Here is an 18,053-nt window from a genome sequence, read left to right on the forward strand (position 1 = left end):
AACAAGATAGGCCAAATGGCCCCTTTATGTATAATTTCATTGCAATGGATCGGTAGTTGTACATCAATCTGTCCCTGTGAAGCACTGTTATGTGAATACATAAGTAATATATAAGAAAACACAAGTAATTTCAGAAAGGCTTAGAGGGACAAAATGTGAGAGAGGGACACCTCACTCAATTGGTGTTGAATTAACAAAAAGAAAAATCACCAGACATGGAGCAAAGGGCCTGTTTCCACACTGTAGATTATCTAATCTAATCTCATCTAAGGTCACCCCTCCACCTCCACTCCAGCCAAAACAGCCTATTCAGCTTCTCCCCATAGCTCAAATCCTCCAACCCTGGCAACAACCTTGTAAATCTTTTCTGAACCCTTTCAAGTTTCACAATATCCTTCTGATAGGAAGGAGATCAGAATTATACACAATAGTGAAACAGTGGTCTAACCAATGTCCTGTACAGCTACAAAGTGACCTCCCAACTCCTGTACTCAATACAGTGACCGATAAAGGAAGGCATACCAAATGCCTTCTTCGCTATCCTATTTACCTGCGACTCCATTTTCAAGGAGCTATGAACCTGCACTCCAAGGCCTCTTTGTTCAGCAACACGCCCCAGGACCTTATCATTAAGTATATAAGTCCTGTTAAGATTTGCTTTCCTAAAATGCTGCACCTTGCATTTATCTGAATTAAACTCCATCTGCCACTTCTCCGCCCATTGACCCATCTGATCAAGATCCTGTTGCAATCTGAGGATAACCTTCTTCGCTGTCCACTACTCCTCCAATTTTGGTGTCATCTGCAACTTACGAACTATACCTGTTATGGTCGCATCCAAATCGTTTATATACATAATGAAAACTGGTAGACCAAGCACCGATCCTTGTGGCACTGTGCTGGTCACGGGCCTTCAGCCTGATCTTCAGAGAGTGCAGAGCAAGAAACACAAGCAAAAGCGAACATTCCTTAACTCCCATTTTGCTCCAACACAATGTAATTCTCCAGTAGTTCCGTCATTTCCAAGAGTAAAACACACTGCCTGTCAGATTGCAGTGCATTTTCTCACTGGACAACAAATGTGATGCCATTTTAAAATGGAAGAGAAAAGAAAACCATTATCTAAAGAAGCAGAGTACATTACAATTAGAAGCTCACGTCCTAGAGTGAGCTCGAAATTTGGTCCCTTCACAAAATTTCGATTAGTGGTTCCGATGATGTTGCAGATCCTGACTGATCCACATTGAGTCCCAAACTAACCAATCAGAGAGAAGATAACATGCCTACAAAGTAGTCAATCTGGAGCCATGCTTTCCTCCATCCTTCATTAGCATGGCTGACGCCGTCAGTCTATAAAGAGTTAAAAATCACACAACACCAGGTTATAGTCCAACAGGTTTAATTGGAGGCACACTAGCTTTTGGAGCGACACTCCTTCATCACGTTCTCCCGAGTCAGTACATTAATAGTGAACACGATCGTTCGAGAATATTTTAAAGTTACCCTCCCTATTGCTCCTTCATCAGGTGATTGTGGAGGGCTCGATCGTAACACAGAATTTATAGCAAAAATTTGCAGTGTGATGTAACTGAAATCATACATTGAAAAAAATTTCAGCATCATCCTCCCAATCACTCATCTCCCTGGGTTAGTATCAACTGCAAATTCAGAAATTATATACTCAACACCCAACTCCGAATCATTTATATAACCAATGTAGTTATCAATGTCAGTTACTTCTGTATGCATGTAACTATCGATCTCTCCCTGTCAGTTTCCCCGATGTGAATGTGAGTGTATTTACCAGTCTGTTCCTGCTCTGTGAATTGAGACTGTCAATATTAATCTGTACTTGTCAATTTCTCCTATCAGTATGTGAATACAGTTACCAATCTATGCCCCTCAGTCTCTGCCTTGTCAATATGTGAACTTAAATATCGATTTCTACCTGTCAGATCCAGTTTGATGAATGTGAACAATGCAGGTACTAATATGTACCTGTGAGACTCTGCTCTGTGAATTCTATTTCTGTCAGTTTTAGCTTCGTGAATGAGAGTGTAGTTGTTAATCTGTTCCTGACAGTTACTGCAATGCGAGTGTGAGACTTCAGTTGAGAGAAACTGACCGATGGAGACTATTAGTCACAGATTTGCATCACAGTAACTGTATCATCATCATTTGTTTGTCTATTTCTGCAACATGAATGAGTGTGTAGTTATCAGCCTGCACTTGTCAGTGACTGCTCTTGTGTATCAAAGTGGAAGCTAGTAATATTCTCTGTGTCTATGTGATACATTCTGTGATATTTGTTATGAGGGTGATGAGACTGGATCTTCATCTTTTCCACATTTTCTGATTTTTTTAGTTGACTGTCAGTCTGTCGGGGTGGATGGGGGAGAGAGGAGAAAGGGCGTTGGCAGAAAGGAAACTGCTTTATTCTGAGAACCATTCTGAATTATGGTCACGTATTTCCTGTTTGGGTAGAGAGTCTGGGATCTGTGGTATCACTGAGACATTTAGTTTTAATTTGTACCCAGACATTGTTGGTGTTTATTTTGTGAAAGAGAGTTTTATTCTACATGTCAGTCCATTTGTGTCTGATATTTTCCATACCAATATGCAACATAACAGCATGTCATCTCCTTTCTCGTCAAAATCAGAGTCACTGGTATGGTACAACTCAGAAGCAGACCATTCAGCCTATTGTGTCTGTACTGGGACATCCTGTTATGCATCAGTTCTGCAGTAATTGTTGGGAATGTGAACTTCATCCACTCATTGTCAGTGTCTCTATGGAAAGGACAATTTGGCATCAGTTCTGCTGTCATCTGACTTTTAATAAGTATAGTGCTCGTTTTGATATGTTTCCCACAATCTCAATCACAGATCATTGGTCACATCTCATTTGTGTTCAGTTCTGAGCACTTTTTTTAAAGGGAGGATTCTCAATCTCTGGAGGGTTCATTGGAGAATTACTTGATCTCGTTCATTTATGTTCAGTTGTGGGTTTATGTCTGTGTAGCATAAACTCTGAATAAACTCTTTTCAATGATGCTTAATTATATTGCATTTCAGTCTCAGATTATTGTTACATTGTGTGTGCATGTCTGTATAGTAGATTTTATCAAGCGCTGCTGGGCACTGCATATCCTCAGCTGTGATAAGTGATGTTGAGAGTCAATACATATCTGGAAATAATTCATACCTAATTTTATTATTTTCCTTTCAGCATTCAGTGGCTGAGTAGGAGTGAGTTTGCTCTTATGCTGCCACTCTGTAACTCAGTTCATGTCTCCTGTAGTGGATGGGGAAACAGCCAAAGTTCTTTAATTGTTAGTGCCGGTAGGAATCACGTGTAAGTGAAAACGTAACTCACTCCAACAGAAAGGATTCTATGCTGTTCTTCAGAGTCAAGGTAGGATACACAATGAACCTTTTGTATCTTGTATAATGCAGAATCTAATAGCAGTATTGGTATAAAATGTTAGTCTTCAGAATGCCATTAATTTTGTTTCAGTGCATATTGATGTACTTTTCTGAACACTGCTGAATCAAGTCAGTGTAAACTGAATCCATTTGCAACAAAGTGAAAGGGTGACAAACTATTCAACTGCATTGGAGCTGACTGACCATAATGTTCCTTGTACAGAAAAGTCAATTGGCTAATTAATTTTTTCTGATGTAGACAGAACATTACCCTGCTCTGTAGTGTGATGATGTACCATTAACAGTACTCTTGTGTTACTCTATAGTAGAAAGGAGGAAAGGAAAAGGATTTTTCTTTTGTCACGCAGTGCAGAATATGTAAACTGTCAAATTCAATTTATGGAAAAATCAACACTGTTCAACTCTGCTTGAAAATATAATGAGCAGCCTTACAAACCGACCAATTTTGGCTTTTTTTCCCCTTTCTCCACTGCTTTGAAGGGTGGTTATTAGATTCCATTGATGAATTGTGAAATTGCAGTCAGATTTCACGCTTTTATGTGATACTTCCTCGGGAAAGATAGGACGAATGCATAGCTCTTTGCAGATAATTGCAACTAATTTTGAAAGTAGTACACAATTATCTTTCAAAAAGTTTCTGGTTGGACTGAAACAGACAAAACAAAGTCTTCTACTGCAATATGAAGAAATGGTGAATGATGTTGTGACAAAGATGGGGCGGTAGCTCCTCTGCTACCACGATACATTTATGCAAATTGATGCTGGCTGATCATGATGAAAATTGTTAGCTGGTTGTTTCTGATCAGCGTAGACTCTAAAGTTTTGAAGGGTCTGATTCTGTGCTGTCGGCCTCTCTCTCTCTCTCTGACAAAGGATCTGTGGGTAGAAATAATTTTGAATGTAACATTTTCTGTTACTTGCAATGTCAATGGAACTGCAAGGCAGTTAGACATTGGAAAGTATGTCAGGATGGTGTATGTTTTTGAAACTCACTAAGTCAGAGAGAGAGAGTCATTCCTTGAAGTCACAGTAGAGCAAACAGCCAATGGGGAGCTACAAACCAGCATCTACAGAAAAACACGTACAGACCAAATATTGAACTACAGAAGCAATCATCCCAACACCCACAAACGAAGCTGCATCAGAACATTGTTTCAATGAGCCAACACACACTGCAGCACAGAGGAACTATGCAGAGCGGAGGAAAATCACTGATACAGTGTGTTCAAAACGAATGGGTACCCATTGAACACAGTCCGCCAATTTCTCAGCAACTAACCCAAACAAACAGACAAAACACGTCCAGAAACCCCACCCACTGTCTCCTACATCAAAGGTATCTCAGAAATTACTGCCAGACTAGGCAGACTCCTTGGCATCATGATAGCCCATAAACCCAACACATAGTAAAACAGCAGCTAATGAAGTTGAAAGACCTTATACAGATAACAAGCAAAACTGATACTGTTGGAATATCGCTGCAATTCTGGTCTCCTTCCTATCAGAAAGATGTTGTGAACCTTGAAAGGGTTCAGGAAAGATTTACAAAGATGTTGCCATGGTTCGAGGATTTGAGCTATGGGGACAGGCTTAACAGGCTGGGTCTGTTTTCCCTGGAGCGTCAGAGGCTGAGGGGTGACCTTATAGAGGTTTACAAATTTATAAGGAGCATGGATAAGGTAAATAGGCAAAGTCTTTTCCCTGCGGTTACGGACTCCAGAACTAGAGGGCATAGGTTTAGGGTGAAAGGGGAAAGATATAAGAGACTTAAGGGGCAACTTTTTCATGCAGAGGGTGGTACGAGTATGAAATGAGCTGACAGAAAGTGGTGAAGGCTGGTACAATTGCAACATTTAAGAGGCATTTGGACAGGTATATGAATAGGAAGGGTTTGGAGGGACATGATGAGATTAGATTAGATTACTTAGTGTGGAAACAGGCCCTTTGGCCCAACAAGTCCACACCGACCCGCCGAAGCGCAACCCACCCATACCCCTACATTTATCCCTTACCTAACACTACGGGCAATTTAGCATGGCCAATTCACCTGACCCGCACATCTTTGGACTGTGGGAGGAAACCGGAACACCCGGAGGAAACCCACGCAGACACGGGGAGAACGTGCAAACTCCACACAGTCAGTCGCCTGAGTCAGGAATTGAACCCTACTTCCTTGGTGGTGTTTGACTCTTGGTTTGAATATATCTCTCTGGAAATAGAGCTCAGTGTGAGTCTGACTCAATCCACTATGTGACTGGAAAGGATGTTCTTCACTCTTGATAGCAGTAACAAACCTGCTGTTTATTCGAAGCAGCTGGTCACACTTGGTTCTGTACCGAGGGAATATTACATTGTCTTGGTCCTTTGAGTACTTGCCTGGAGGAAGACAGAGGAGATACCTCCTGGAAATCAACATCAGTTGTGATTGGCAACATCAATGGAACATTCAGTTAGAGATCATTGATTTTTTTTGTTCAACGCCAGCAATTTAAACAGAACCACGGGTCTGATTCCACTCCTGCTCTGAGCTGCTCCTTGTCCATTTTTTTCTTAAAATTCTAAAACCCATTGAGTGAGATTCAGAAACTAAACAACACCCACACAGCTCCATGAATGGGGCCACCTGATGCAAGCAAGTATGTGGATATGTGAGTTTAGTTATTGATCTATACCTGTCTGTTCCTGCTAGGTTGCGAATTCCAGATACCCACCAATCTCTGCATGAACAACATTTTTCCTCATTTATCATCCAATCCTATAGCCACTTAGCTTGAATCTGTGACCCCTGGTTTTTGAACTCTCTGCCAAAGAAAATAGGTTCTTATCTATTCTAATGTCTACCTCTCAATAATTAGTTAAAAATCACTCAACAGCAGGTTATAGTTCAACAGGTTATTTGGAAGTGCATGCTTTCAGAGTGCTCCTTCTTCATCAGCTAGCTCACTATTTAGTACTGTAGACCCCCCCCCCCCCCCACCCCGTCCCAATGGGGGATACATTCCAGGACCTATGGAGGAAACCCAAATCTGTAGATAGGTGTGAACCCATTAATTTAAATGGAAATATACGTTCCCGGCAACCTCCTCGTCCCTTGATCTGAAACATTCCCTTTTATATGCTCGGACGACAGTAAACCGCAGGTCAGTGAAACTGGGATAATCGGACCTAGGGATATGGGGGGTCACCCTGTATTCCTTAATCATGGCACCTCTGTTCCAAGGAACACAACCCCAACCTCTCCTGATAGCCACAATTCACCAGCCCTGGCAACATTCTAGTAAATCTCCTCTGTACTCTCTCCAGAGCAATGACGTCCTTGCTATGATGTGGTGACCCAGCTGCACACAATACTCCTGCTGTAGCCACCAGTTCCTCATACATTTTCATTGTTATTTCCCTACATTTCTGTTCCATCCCTCTGCCAATCAAGGAGAGAATTCCATGTGCCTTCCATTCGACCCGACCCACTTTAGGAACCTGTGCACTTGCACACCAAGGTCTCTCACTTAACCTGTCCCCTCAGTATATTCCCATTTATTGTCTGACTTCCAAATTGCATTCCCTGATACTTATCAGAGCTGAATGCCATCTGCCACTTTCCTGCCCACTCCACCAAACCAACTATATAGGTTTGGAGTTTACAGCTATCCTCTATATGCCATTTTTTGTGTTGTCTGCAAATTTCACATATCTGCCCACCATATACAACTCCAAATCATTAATGTATAAAACAAATGGCAGTGGTTCCAACACTGAGCCATGCAGACTACTGCTTGTAACAGCTTTCCATTCACAATGGCCACCATTGACCATTATCCTTTCTTTCCTGTGACTGAGCCAACTCTGGATCCAATTCAACACATTACCCTGTATCCCATGGTCTTTTGCTTCTTGGACCAGTCTGCTGTTATGATGCTGCTCCTTTAACAAGCTTATAAAAGACACCGGCTCCAAAAAGACTGAGTCAATGGGTTTTAGGGCTATTTTGACTTTAGCTGACAGGTAAAGCCTCAGGCAAAAAGCTTCCACATTTTTAATAAGTGGCTCAGTTTTCCCAGCTCAGCTTTTCTCTGGTTTGATTTGGTTTTTGGCTGTCTGCTATTGACTGAAAGCAGTCAGGCAGTTGAAAAAGCTGCGGAACCCAAAGAAGCAGGTCCATGATGGTACTCTATCTCTCTCTCTGACATCTCTCTTGTAAGACCCTGTGTTTGATTTTAACTTTTTTGTGCCAAGGGGTGCTTATTGGGATTGTTTTAAATTTTGGAAACACCATCATTAATTAAGTTGGTATAATCAGTTGGGTTTTGGATTTGTTAAGTAATTCAATATTCTGTTCTCTTTTGGTAATTTTTGAAATCAATACTGTTTTGTTTAAAACTACGTTGTTTGACCAGCTGCATCCCTCCTGGAATATCTTCATTACACCGGCTTAAAACAACTAGCAAAGTCAAGGTCTGGGTTACTTTCTTGAAAGGGGGTCTGGCCTTTTCCATAACGGATTGGGGGCTGTTTGCAGAGTTTTATTCTGTAGTGTAGTTCTGATTTGGGATTCAGGTTGTTGAACTTGAAGATAGCGAGTGCCAAATCTTAGTGTCTTATTCTGGGTGTTAAATTTAATTGGTTTTAACGGTGCTCGGAAAAAGTGAGGACTGCGGATGCTGGAGATCGGTGACAAGAATGTGGTGCTGAAAAAGCACAGCAGGTCAGGCAGCATCTGAGGAGTAGGAGAATCAATGTTTTTGGGCATCAGGCCTTCATCAGGAAATAGTGCTAGGGATAGAAATGGCTCTGAGTCATCAAGAGTTTTCTGTGGGGTGGAAGAAGTGACTTCAGATTTTTGCAAAAAAGTGATTAAGGCCAAGTTGCTGGAATTAGCCGACAAGCTGGGGCTCAACCGGCCTCCATCCACAAGGAAAAGGGCGATAATGACAGTAATAGCTCAACAGATAATGGCTGGAAATGCCATCAGAATCTTTAGAGTGGCTAACATTCAATTGAAAATGAAGCAACTTGAGTTAGAAGCAAAAATCAAGGAAAGGGCAACAGAAACGAAACAGTTTGAATACCAATTAAAAGCAGAAGGGAGGGAGGAGAGAGAAAAGGAAGAAAGAGGGAGTTTGAACATCAGAAATTGGCACTTAGACAGGAGTTCAAAAGTTTGCTTCCTGAATTAATGAGAACTCATGTGGAAGGGCAGAGTGTTGAAACAGCAAGACTGGCATCAGAAATGGCTGATGATTGAGTTGATCGATAAATCAAAATTAGGCTGCCAAAATCAATTTCACTCTGAGGGATAATAATTGTGGATAAGAGAAATTCTCACGTGGAAAGTAAAAAGTAGATCTCTGTGAAGATCATAAGGAAAGAGAAGTGAAAAAGCTCTGATGTTTTCAATAAAGTAGGCCACGTGAAATCAGTGTTGGTGGGTTAGGAAATGCACTGAGAAGCCAGATGTAGGAAAACAGGATAAACCAGTGAATTTTGTTGGAGTGGTAACAGAGAGCACTGTGGAGACTAGAAAGCTGTACCAAGATGTACAAGCTGGTCAGAGGTTGCTTATAGAGGAAGTGCCAGATCTTCTTAAACCATACACCATGAAGCTAAAGTTTACTCACATGGGTCAGAAGCAGCAGGTAAAGAGGTAACAATACTAAGAGATAGAAGGATCCTCTCAATCTGTGATGCTAAAAGATGTGGATATATGTACCTCTGAAGGACTATTGCCAGAAAAGGTATGAGTAACAGGAATTCACATAGAGACAAGAAATACACAATTGTTAGATGTGAGGTTAGAGTGCCTAGTGAAGAGGGGGAAAGTCATAGTCGGTGTACTAGACAAACGCTTAGCTCCAGGAATACAATTTGTTGTTGGTAGTGATGTTGCTGATTCACCGGTAGGAGTGCTGCCGACTGTGGCTGAAAAGCCAATGGAAATTCAGGCAACTGAACTATTGCAGGATGTTTCCTGACTGTGTGGTTACGAGGTCACAATGGCACCGGTTGAAACAGAAAAGATCAAAGAATACAGATAAGGAAGTTGAAGGGAAATTAGCAGATTAGCAAATTAGTTTGATCAGATGGCTGAGACAAACCAGGAACAGAGATGACAAAGCAGACATCTTTAGCTCAGGTAAATTAACTGAGTTACAGCAAAAAGACCAAAATTTAAAGCAATTGTATCAAAAGGCATACACAAAATGAATCCAAATGTATCCCTGAATGTTATTATCTTTAAAAATGATGTCTTAAATGAGGAAATGGAGAACATCACATTCAGGCAGATGAGAAATGGGCAGAAGTTTATCAAGTTGTATTGCCAATGGGTTATAGATAGGACAAATTGCAAGTAGCACATGAGGTACCTGCATAGATTGTGTGTTTGAAATTCACATTATTTAATTGTCATCTCTGTATGTGACAACTATTCAGTAAAGGATTAATTCTGTCCTTCTCAGTCACACACAAACTCAGTGGAAATATGATTCATCCCGGTTGGAGAATTTGAGCTATTGCAGAGGCTGAATAGGCTGGAACTGTTTTACCTGGAGAGTGACCTTATAGAAGTTTATAAAATCATAAGGCACACGGAGAAGTGGAGGAACCTGGTAAAATTACAACATTTAAAAGGCATCTGAGTGGGTATAATAAGAAAGTCTTGAAACTTGCCCTTAAATACTTAGATTAAATGTAATGTTGAATTATAGAACACAAGAGAATAAACAGGACAGGCAGGGAGGCATCAGGCCACAAAAGGGGAACCTAGAATGTACAGAAGTTTTAAAAAAAATCTGTTCTCACCAAGTGAGAACAGGATGCTCTCAAGCAATTAAGAACATTTGCCTTAACATCAATGAATCTGTGTAAAAAGGATATAGAGTGATAACATTCACGGATGTTAGCTTTTGAAATTAATGACAATGTTTGATCGTGATCTCGGAAACTCGGTGTCGTCTCAGAAGCATGCCAAAAGCCTTGTAATAAACAGTCAGGTCCTGTCAATTATAACGGATTCTTATTGTGTGAGAGAGAGTGAGTGAGATGAAGCCATCACTGATTATGAAATGCAGACTCTAAAATGTAACCTTTCAGCCTCAGGTACAGAATGATTTTATGTTTAAGATAAAAAGCAGGAGTCTGCTCCTAGATTAAAAATTATTCTAAACTGATCATTGAAGAGATTCTGACACAATCTGTCAGGAAGCCATTTTATGGTCAAAGCTTGCCCTCCTCACTAAGATGCCATTTTGTAAAACAATGATATCTGACATGCAAGCTGTGCAAGGTTACCTTATGCCCTCTCCCACTTAGTTTAGACAGGGACTTACCTCACCAACAGGTACTGACTGGGCTGGATTTGTTTTCCCACCTGATGGATGGCTAAGGGCCTACAGGAGTGATCAGTAAAGCGCACAGACCTGTTAATTAACTTCTCTTCCTTACAAATTATTGCCTTTCCACTGTCTGTCTAATTAAGAACATGCAGCGTTTATTGTAAAATTTTGTAAAAAGGAAGCCTATTTGAGACAGAAGAGTGGAGTAGTGTGCGAGGGCTCTTAAAGGAAGAGCTGGTATCCTACATTTCTAAGGTTTTAGGTGTCAATGTTACGTTGTAACAGTGATGCTATTGATAAATAAAGAGCAAGGCTAAAATTGAGCTAAACTGTTTGTAAGAGGTTTTTATTCCAGACTACCAAACAGTACGATTTTCAGAACGAACCAGGATCTCCAGGACAAGGCTTATAGGTCTGAGTCCACAAGTGATTCCCAGGGCCATCTCAAATCTGTACTTTAACAATATGAATAGGAACGGTTTAGACGGAGATGGGGAAGTGCTGGCAAATGGGACCAGATTAGGTTAGGATATCTGGACAAGTTGGACCGAAGGGTCTGTTTGCATGCTCTCTGTCTCTGTGACTCAACGACTCTTCAGTAACTCTTGCCTTGTCGGTGAGCAGTTTCCCTCCATCTCTGTACTTAAGCCCTATTTCACAGATGGTCATTGAAATGATGCAACAATGTTGCCTATTTGACTATCTTCATTGTAACTTTGAAAATGCTCTTAATAACTGCAGATTTTAATGCTATTCCTGAACGTCTATTTTAGATGAGAACTCAGTATATCTACCTCCAACACTGGTGTGTAAACATCAATGGGCTACATACCTTCCGTTTGTTAGAGACAGCTGGTTACTCTGTGATTTGAACTGAGGAAGTTTTACAGCGTCTTAGTCTCTCAGGTGTTTTTCTGAAGGAAGACACAGGGACACCACCTACAAATCAACAAGAGGCTAGTCTGGCAATATTGAACTGATCATTGTCACATTTATTGCATATTAAGTATGATGGTTTTTTTTATTAAACCAACAACTTTACCAGAACCACGGATCTGATTCCATTGTTGCCCTAAGCTGCTCTCTGTCTGGGAATTGTTTGTTTTTCTTGTGATTCGATACCAGTTGATTTGGAGATGCTAGTGCATAATGTTACACATCAAGTGCTTCAAAAAAACCTGTTGGACTATAACCTGGTGTTGGGATTTTTAACTTGATATCAGTTGAGTGAGATCCAGAAACTGAGCAACAACTACCCAGCACCATGAATGGGAATACTCAACCACCAGCACGCTTACACAGTTCAATATCCAACTCCCTGTTCGAAAGAGGAAAAACGGCGCTAATTGTAATGTTTTTACAAGACTATCATATGCCTTCAGTTGGTCCACCTAAATTCAAGAAAGAGCGGAAAACACATTGAAATTAAAACAGGGTTCGTTCAGAGGATTGGAAACCGCATGAATCTCCCTCAGTAGGCCCACACACAGCCCGAGAAAGGCCTCTCTCTTCCCCCCAGCCCGCTCACTCCAAGTTCCGGGACCAGTTCCTGCTCCGCTCGGCCTCTTACAAACAGCCCCCGGTTCTCCCTGAAGTCACCCCGAATCAATCCCGGTCTCGGAGCCCCCTCTGTGTCCCAGGCTCCCATCCCGATGTGCTGCTGGAAGGAGGCTGCTGTTCCCTCGCTTCCCTGGGCGCTGATCTCTCCATTGCGGTCTGTTTCAAACAAACCTCTTGCACTCACTGAGTAAATGCTCCTCAATGGCAGCGCTGGGGGAGGGTCTCACGCATGCGCTCCTCCACTCAGGAACAGTCAGCTTTGGGGTGAAAACTATCAGTCCCAGATACAGTTGGGGCGGGAGTGAGCTGGATGATCTGTCTGTCACTCAGTTTCCCTCCGGACCCGCCTCTCACTCTCTGTCAGCTCTTTCTCAGTCAGGTCGGGCCGGGCTGTATAAAAAAGGAAGGGGCGGCAGCTCGGCTCTCATTCGGCAGCGATTGGAGTGAAGAAGCGTGATGTCTGGAAGAGGTAAAGGAGGCAAAGGCCTGGGAAAAGGCGGAGCGAAGCGGCACCGCAAAGTGCTCCGTGATAACATCCAGGGCATCACGAAACCAGCCATCCGGCGCCTGGCTCGCCGTGGAGGGGTCAAGCGCATCTCGGGCTTGATCTACGAGGAGACCCGCGGGGTGCTGAAGGTTTTCTTGGAGAATGTGATCAGGGATGCGGTCACCTACACTGAGCACGCCAAGCGCAAGACGGTCACCGCCATGGATGTGGTGTACGCTCTGAAACGCCAGGGCCGCACTCTCTATGGATTCGGCGGCTGAGGGTAAAGCGACCCTTTTCCAGCGAACCAAAGGCTCTTTTCAGAGCCACCCAAACCCTCCGAAAGTGAGCGGGGACCTGAGGTCGTGAGAGGCAGCGCATTGAGGGAACTGTTATTGTGGCAGGTTATTTCACGTTTATCGCGTCTTTTAAAATTATCTCAGTTTCGAAAATGTACCAGTACCGTGTTTTGCGGTACGGCAGAGAGCATTCGGAGTGGACTGTTCACTTTGTTGCTGTTTACGGTGGCAAATGATTTTACAATTGTATGTACACCTGTAGTGTGGATGAGGTTATTCGGCCAATTGAGGCTACTGTTGTGTAAGCTGATGTAAAGAATCCCATCTTTGTAATAGTGAGGTGTACGTGCATCAGGGGGTGGAGGGAAGAATGAACCGAGCAGAGAATGAAATGAAGAGGGAAACGCTGCAGACAGTGGGAGGAATCAGCTTATTGATGTATTAACGGAAACGTGAAGCCAAACCCGATCGGGAACATCCGTGACACTATTCTAGACTCATTGATCAAACATAAAGGTCACTCAGGCAGTGACCCTAATGAGGAATAAAGTATCCAGACACTCTTACAATTTTCCTCTGCTGCCACCGACAGTAACAATATCCAATAACAAGAAGATTGAAATGTAGCAATGTTAGGTAAAACGGCAAGGGTTCTACACATTATAAGGAAAGTAATTCAACCCGACAGAGAATTCAGTTCCTTTCACAGATGCTGTGAGTGGCTCTTAAAAGAGCCTTTGGGTTGTCAGATTCAAGAATGATCACTTCACTTTTTAGCAGATCCAGCAGCGGCGGGTTTTTGGGCAGCAGCACGGCCTGGATATTAGGCAGCACCCCGTCCTGAGCGATGGTCACCCCTCCCAGCAGCTTGTTGAGCTCCTCGTCGTTGCGCACGGCCAGCTGCAGGTGCCTGGGGATGATGCGGGTCTTCTTGTTGTCCCGGGCCGCGTTGCCGGCCAGCTCCAGGATTTCAGCCGTCAGATACTCCAGCACCGCAGCCAGATAGACCGGCGCTCCGGCACCCACACGCTCAGCATAGTTACCCTTTCTCAGGATCCTGTGAACACGGCCCACCGGGAACTGCAGGCCAGCCCGGGACGACCGAGACTTCGCCTTGGCGCGACCTTTCCCACTGCCCTTTCCTCTCCCAGACATGGTCACAGACACTTTCACAGAGAATGCTACACTCCGCCCACATTGCGGCCTCTTATACCTTCGGGAGGAATGGTGGGGCGGCTGTTTCTGATTGGTCCCATTGTTCAGCCCCGCCTAATGTTGTTTCAATTCCCAATCAGATATCTGCCTCATTCCCCAATCCGGAGAGGGCCCGGGGAGGAGGGCGGAAAGTACCGGCGCCAAATCATCAACCGCTTTCTTTACAATTTGAAAAGCCCGCCAAATTCCAAACAAAGCAGTATGTTTTACCTGAAAAATGAAGTACAAAAAACTGAGCAAGTTGAAAAAATATTAAGACCCATGTTATTTACTTTTAGTTTACAAATGTGGACTGTTCTCACACGGTCTTACTCTCCCTCATTTGCCGATCTGTAACTGTCCATTTCTGATCTTGAGAGTGGGTTATTTTCTAAACCTTAAGAAGCAGAGAAACAACAGGTCAAACACCGCAGTCTGCAACCTGTCTTTCCTTTTCACATTTCAATCCCACCCCGATATGCTGATAAAACAGCACACAGCATTCTTCCGGCTCAGCATCGAGGGCGAACACGTTTATTTTTCAGGCGATATTTTAAAGCTGACCTCCCTTATCGATCTCGATCAAATTCAGCAAAAGCTCCACGTTTCTGTCCGGTAGCTGTGTTGGTGTTCTCTTGGTTCGCTTTGGAATTTCTCACCAACGGCATGAAGTGTTATTTTGCAGAGCGAGAAGTCGGCTCAAACCCGCGCATTGGAAATGTAAAGTAAATCAGAAGGGAAAATGCATCAACGTGGGGGTGAAAGACGTGGGCATTTTTCTGTCAGGGGTAAACAAGATTAAAAATGACTCACTGGCGCCTGATCTGCTCTCGTCCACCCCACTCCCGAATAATTTGCAAAAAAGCACTTATTAACTCAGAAACATATAACGCGATAAGTTAAATTGCTCTATCAATAATCACGAACTAAAACAAACAACCGAAGGAATGGTTCAGCTATCTTAGGGACGTTGAGGATGGCTCTTATAAGAGCCTTTGGGTTGTGAATGTGTGTGTTTCAGTGCAGTGCGGTCCTTCACTTGGAGCTGGTGTACTTGGTCACTGCCTTTGTGCCCTCCGACACGGCGTGCTTGGCCAGCTCCCCGGGCAACAGCAGCCGCACAGCGGTCTGGATTTCCCGGGAGCTGATGGTGCTGCGCTTGTTGTAATGGGCCAGGCGGGAAGCCTCCCCCGCGATGCGCTCGAAAATATCGTTGACGAACGAGTTCATGATGCTCATGGCCTTGGAGGAGATGCCGGTGTCGGGGTGAACCTGCTTCATCACTTTGTAGATGTAGATGGAGTAACTTTCTCTCCTGGACCTTTTCCTCTTCCTGCTGCCCTTTGCTGGCGCCTTCTTAATGATTTTCTTCGCGCCCTTCTTGGAGGTTTGCTGGGCTTTCTTCTCATCAGCCATCGTCCTACTCACTTTCAGAAACAGAATAAGGTACAGTGGGCTCGGAGCTCCCTCTTTATAGACTGACGGCGTAAGCAATGCTAATGAGGGATGGGGAAAGGCTTGCCTTAGATTGGGTAGTTTACCAAGAGGCATTCCCAAACACGGAGTCTCTCTGATTGGTTAGTGAGATCCAATGTGTATCTGCAACGAAACGTGAAGTGGATGGTGATTCTGTTCCTGTCAGTCTGACTGAGGGAGATTTGTTTTGTGTCTGCGACACAGAAAGTGACGGTGGTATTGGCTCGGTTTCCTTTTGCTTGTTGTGATGCTGATGTGTTTCTAGTTCCGCATGTCTGTTCTGTTCCTCTGTATAGGATGGAATTAACACAGAACTTTTCACTGTGTGAAAAAAAGCTCTCATCCATTCGAAATTGCGATTACATTTGCTGTCAAGCTTCACATACCACTGGAACCTGACTGAATGTTTTCTCCACTTGGGGTTCATCCAACTCATTCTCAATTGCACGGAGTTGGAGAAATTATAAGAAAAAGTTTATATGGAGTACTTTTGTTGAGTCATATATTGATGAATATATTTCTGAGATCTTGACTGATAACTATGGGCCCAGAAACGTATCGATAACTGGGTGCTTTGAAAGTACCTGCAGTGTACTGAACCACGTTGCTGCACTTTTCAATTAGGCGTCTTGCAGTTTCATGCAGGGATTTATAACTTTTCTCCGTCTTACGCGAATGCCTGTTAACCAGCAACTGTCAGCATGTTATACATATATGTGTCACTTTAACTTTATATCTGTCATGTTCTAATTTACACATTTTGCATTAACTCAACATCTGTCCAATGAGGCTCTGGTCCTCCATCTAATAGTCAGTGTTATTTCAAGACCGATTTTATTCTGTAACCATCAAACACTGATGTGAGCGGTAAAACGTTACACTATTTGCCAGCCATTTAGAAATATTCCTCCAATCTGTGCCCCCAGGAGAAAGTGAGAACTGCAGATGCTGGGGATCAGAGGCTTATGCCCAAAACGTCGAGATGAAGGGCTTATGCTTAAAACAACGATTCTCCTGCTCCTCGGATGCTGCCTGACATGCTGCGCTTTTCCAGGACTACACTCTCGACTCCAATCTGTGCCCGTCTGTTTCTGAGATGTATTTTTGTAAACTCTACTTCACAATCTTAACATGTCAGTATGTTACTGGACTGTAACTCAAACCTTCCAAAGTGTACCTTGTTGCTTTACTCTGTCGGTGTGAAATTTGAAAGTACCAGGTACCACTTTGGACAGACTCAGGTAGGACTCACTACCCTCCACTCCCATGCCCCATGAATATCAGCTTCTGCAAATTGAACTTGGGTTTGTATTTATAACTGCAGCATTTTGATAAAGGATAATGTACATTGTTACTGACAATATCTGCAACATCACTGCGGATGTTACATTGGCTAGAAACTGGCATAAACAATCAATAGTTGTATTATATCCTAACGATTTATTGCTTTGCAACTGACTCAGTATTTCATTCTATAAATGCCAGTTTATTCTTTCTAATCTTGTATTTACTCAGTATCAGTCAATTACTGGCATGACATAGAGCAAATATCTCAACATCTCAAAGTTTCTGATGAAATGGGTGGTTTTTTTTCCACTCCATCCTTGATATATCTGGGTAACTTATAACTGAATCGATCAGTGTGTGATCTGTGAGCACACACACATCAGTAAGTTAAAGATAAAGTGTATAGTGAATGATGCTGCAGATACAGTGTCTCTGCTGTAGTTATTAATTTCTTTCAATCTTCTGTCACTTTAAATATCTCAAAGCAGAAGACCATAAGAAGCTTGAGAATTCTGTGACATTTCTATCTGCATGTGTGTACTCTGTCCTGAGAAGAGATCACAAAGACTTTAGTTATGGTCTTCATCTCATTTTGATGTTTAGTGCCCATAACCAAAGACTCCCTGATGTATCAAAAAAGATATATGGCTACATTAGCATAAAGTAAGCTGATAACTCAACCCTAACAGCTTTCTGTGGAACAGAATAAGGGGACAATGTTCTGCATTGCTTTCTTAGACAGAAGGCTTCCTGTTCAAAACTGTGTCCCTCACTCGGGATTCTCTCATGAGCAGTGACATAACCCCAGCATCAACTCTGTCAACTCCCTTCAGATCATTTTTATTTTGCTCTAAAGGTCATCCATTGTTCTTCAAAACTCCAATGAGAATATACCCAACCATTTTATACGTATAATGAGAGCATATCAATCTGCATCTCTAAGCTTCTGCTATTTGAATATGAGGGTACAGG

General features: G+C 42.8%; 4 protein-coding genes across 4 annotated transcripts in view; 1 reads left to right on the forward strand and 3 right to left on the reverse strand.

The window, feature by feature from the left end:
• The window catches only part of LOC132837100 (histone H4), a 1,051,674-nt gene that overhangs the window by 56,913 nt on the left and 976,708 nt on the right, over positions 1-18,053 (reverse strand). The window lies entirely within an intron of this gene.
• On the forward strand, positions 12,780-13,106 carry LOC132837215 (histone H4). The gene has a single exon (XM_060856936.1). It carries the CDS (start codon positions 12,795-12,797, stop codon positions 13,104-13,106), a length of 312 nt encoding a protein of 103 aa, XP_060712919.1. The 5' UTR covers positions 12,780-12,794.
• Positions 13,451-14,279, reverse strand: LOC132837121 (late histone H2A.2.2-like). Its single transcript, XM_060856820.1, has one exon. The coding sequence runs from the start codon at positions 14,277-14,279 to the stop codon at positions 13,818-13,820; it is 462 nt and encodes a 153-aa protein (XP_060712803.1). The 3' UTR covers positions 13,451-13,817.
• LOC132837286 (histone H2B 7-like) lies at positions 15,354-15,734 on the reverse strand. Its single transcript, XM_060856960.1, has one exon. The coding sequence runs from the start codon at positions 15,732-15,734 to the stop codon at positions 15,354-15,356; it is 381 nt and encodes a 126-aa protein (XP_060712943.1).

The sequence above is a fragment of the Hemiscyllium ocellatum genome, chromosome 49 (genome assembly GCF_020745735.1).
Source record: "Hemiscyllium ocellatum isolate sHemOce1 chromosome 49, sHemOce1.pat.X.cur, whole genome shotgun sequence".
Classification (NCBI taxonomy): domain Eukaryota; kingdom Metazoa; phylum Chordata; class Chondrichthyes; order Orectolobiformes; family Hemiscylliidae; genus Hemiscyllium; species Hemiscyllium ocellatum.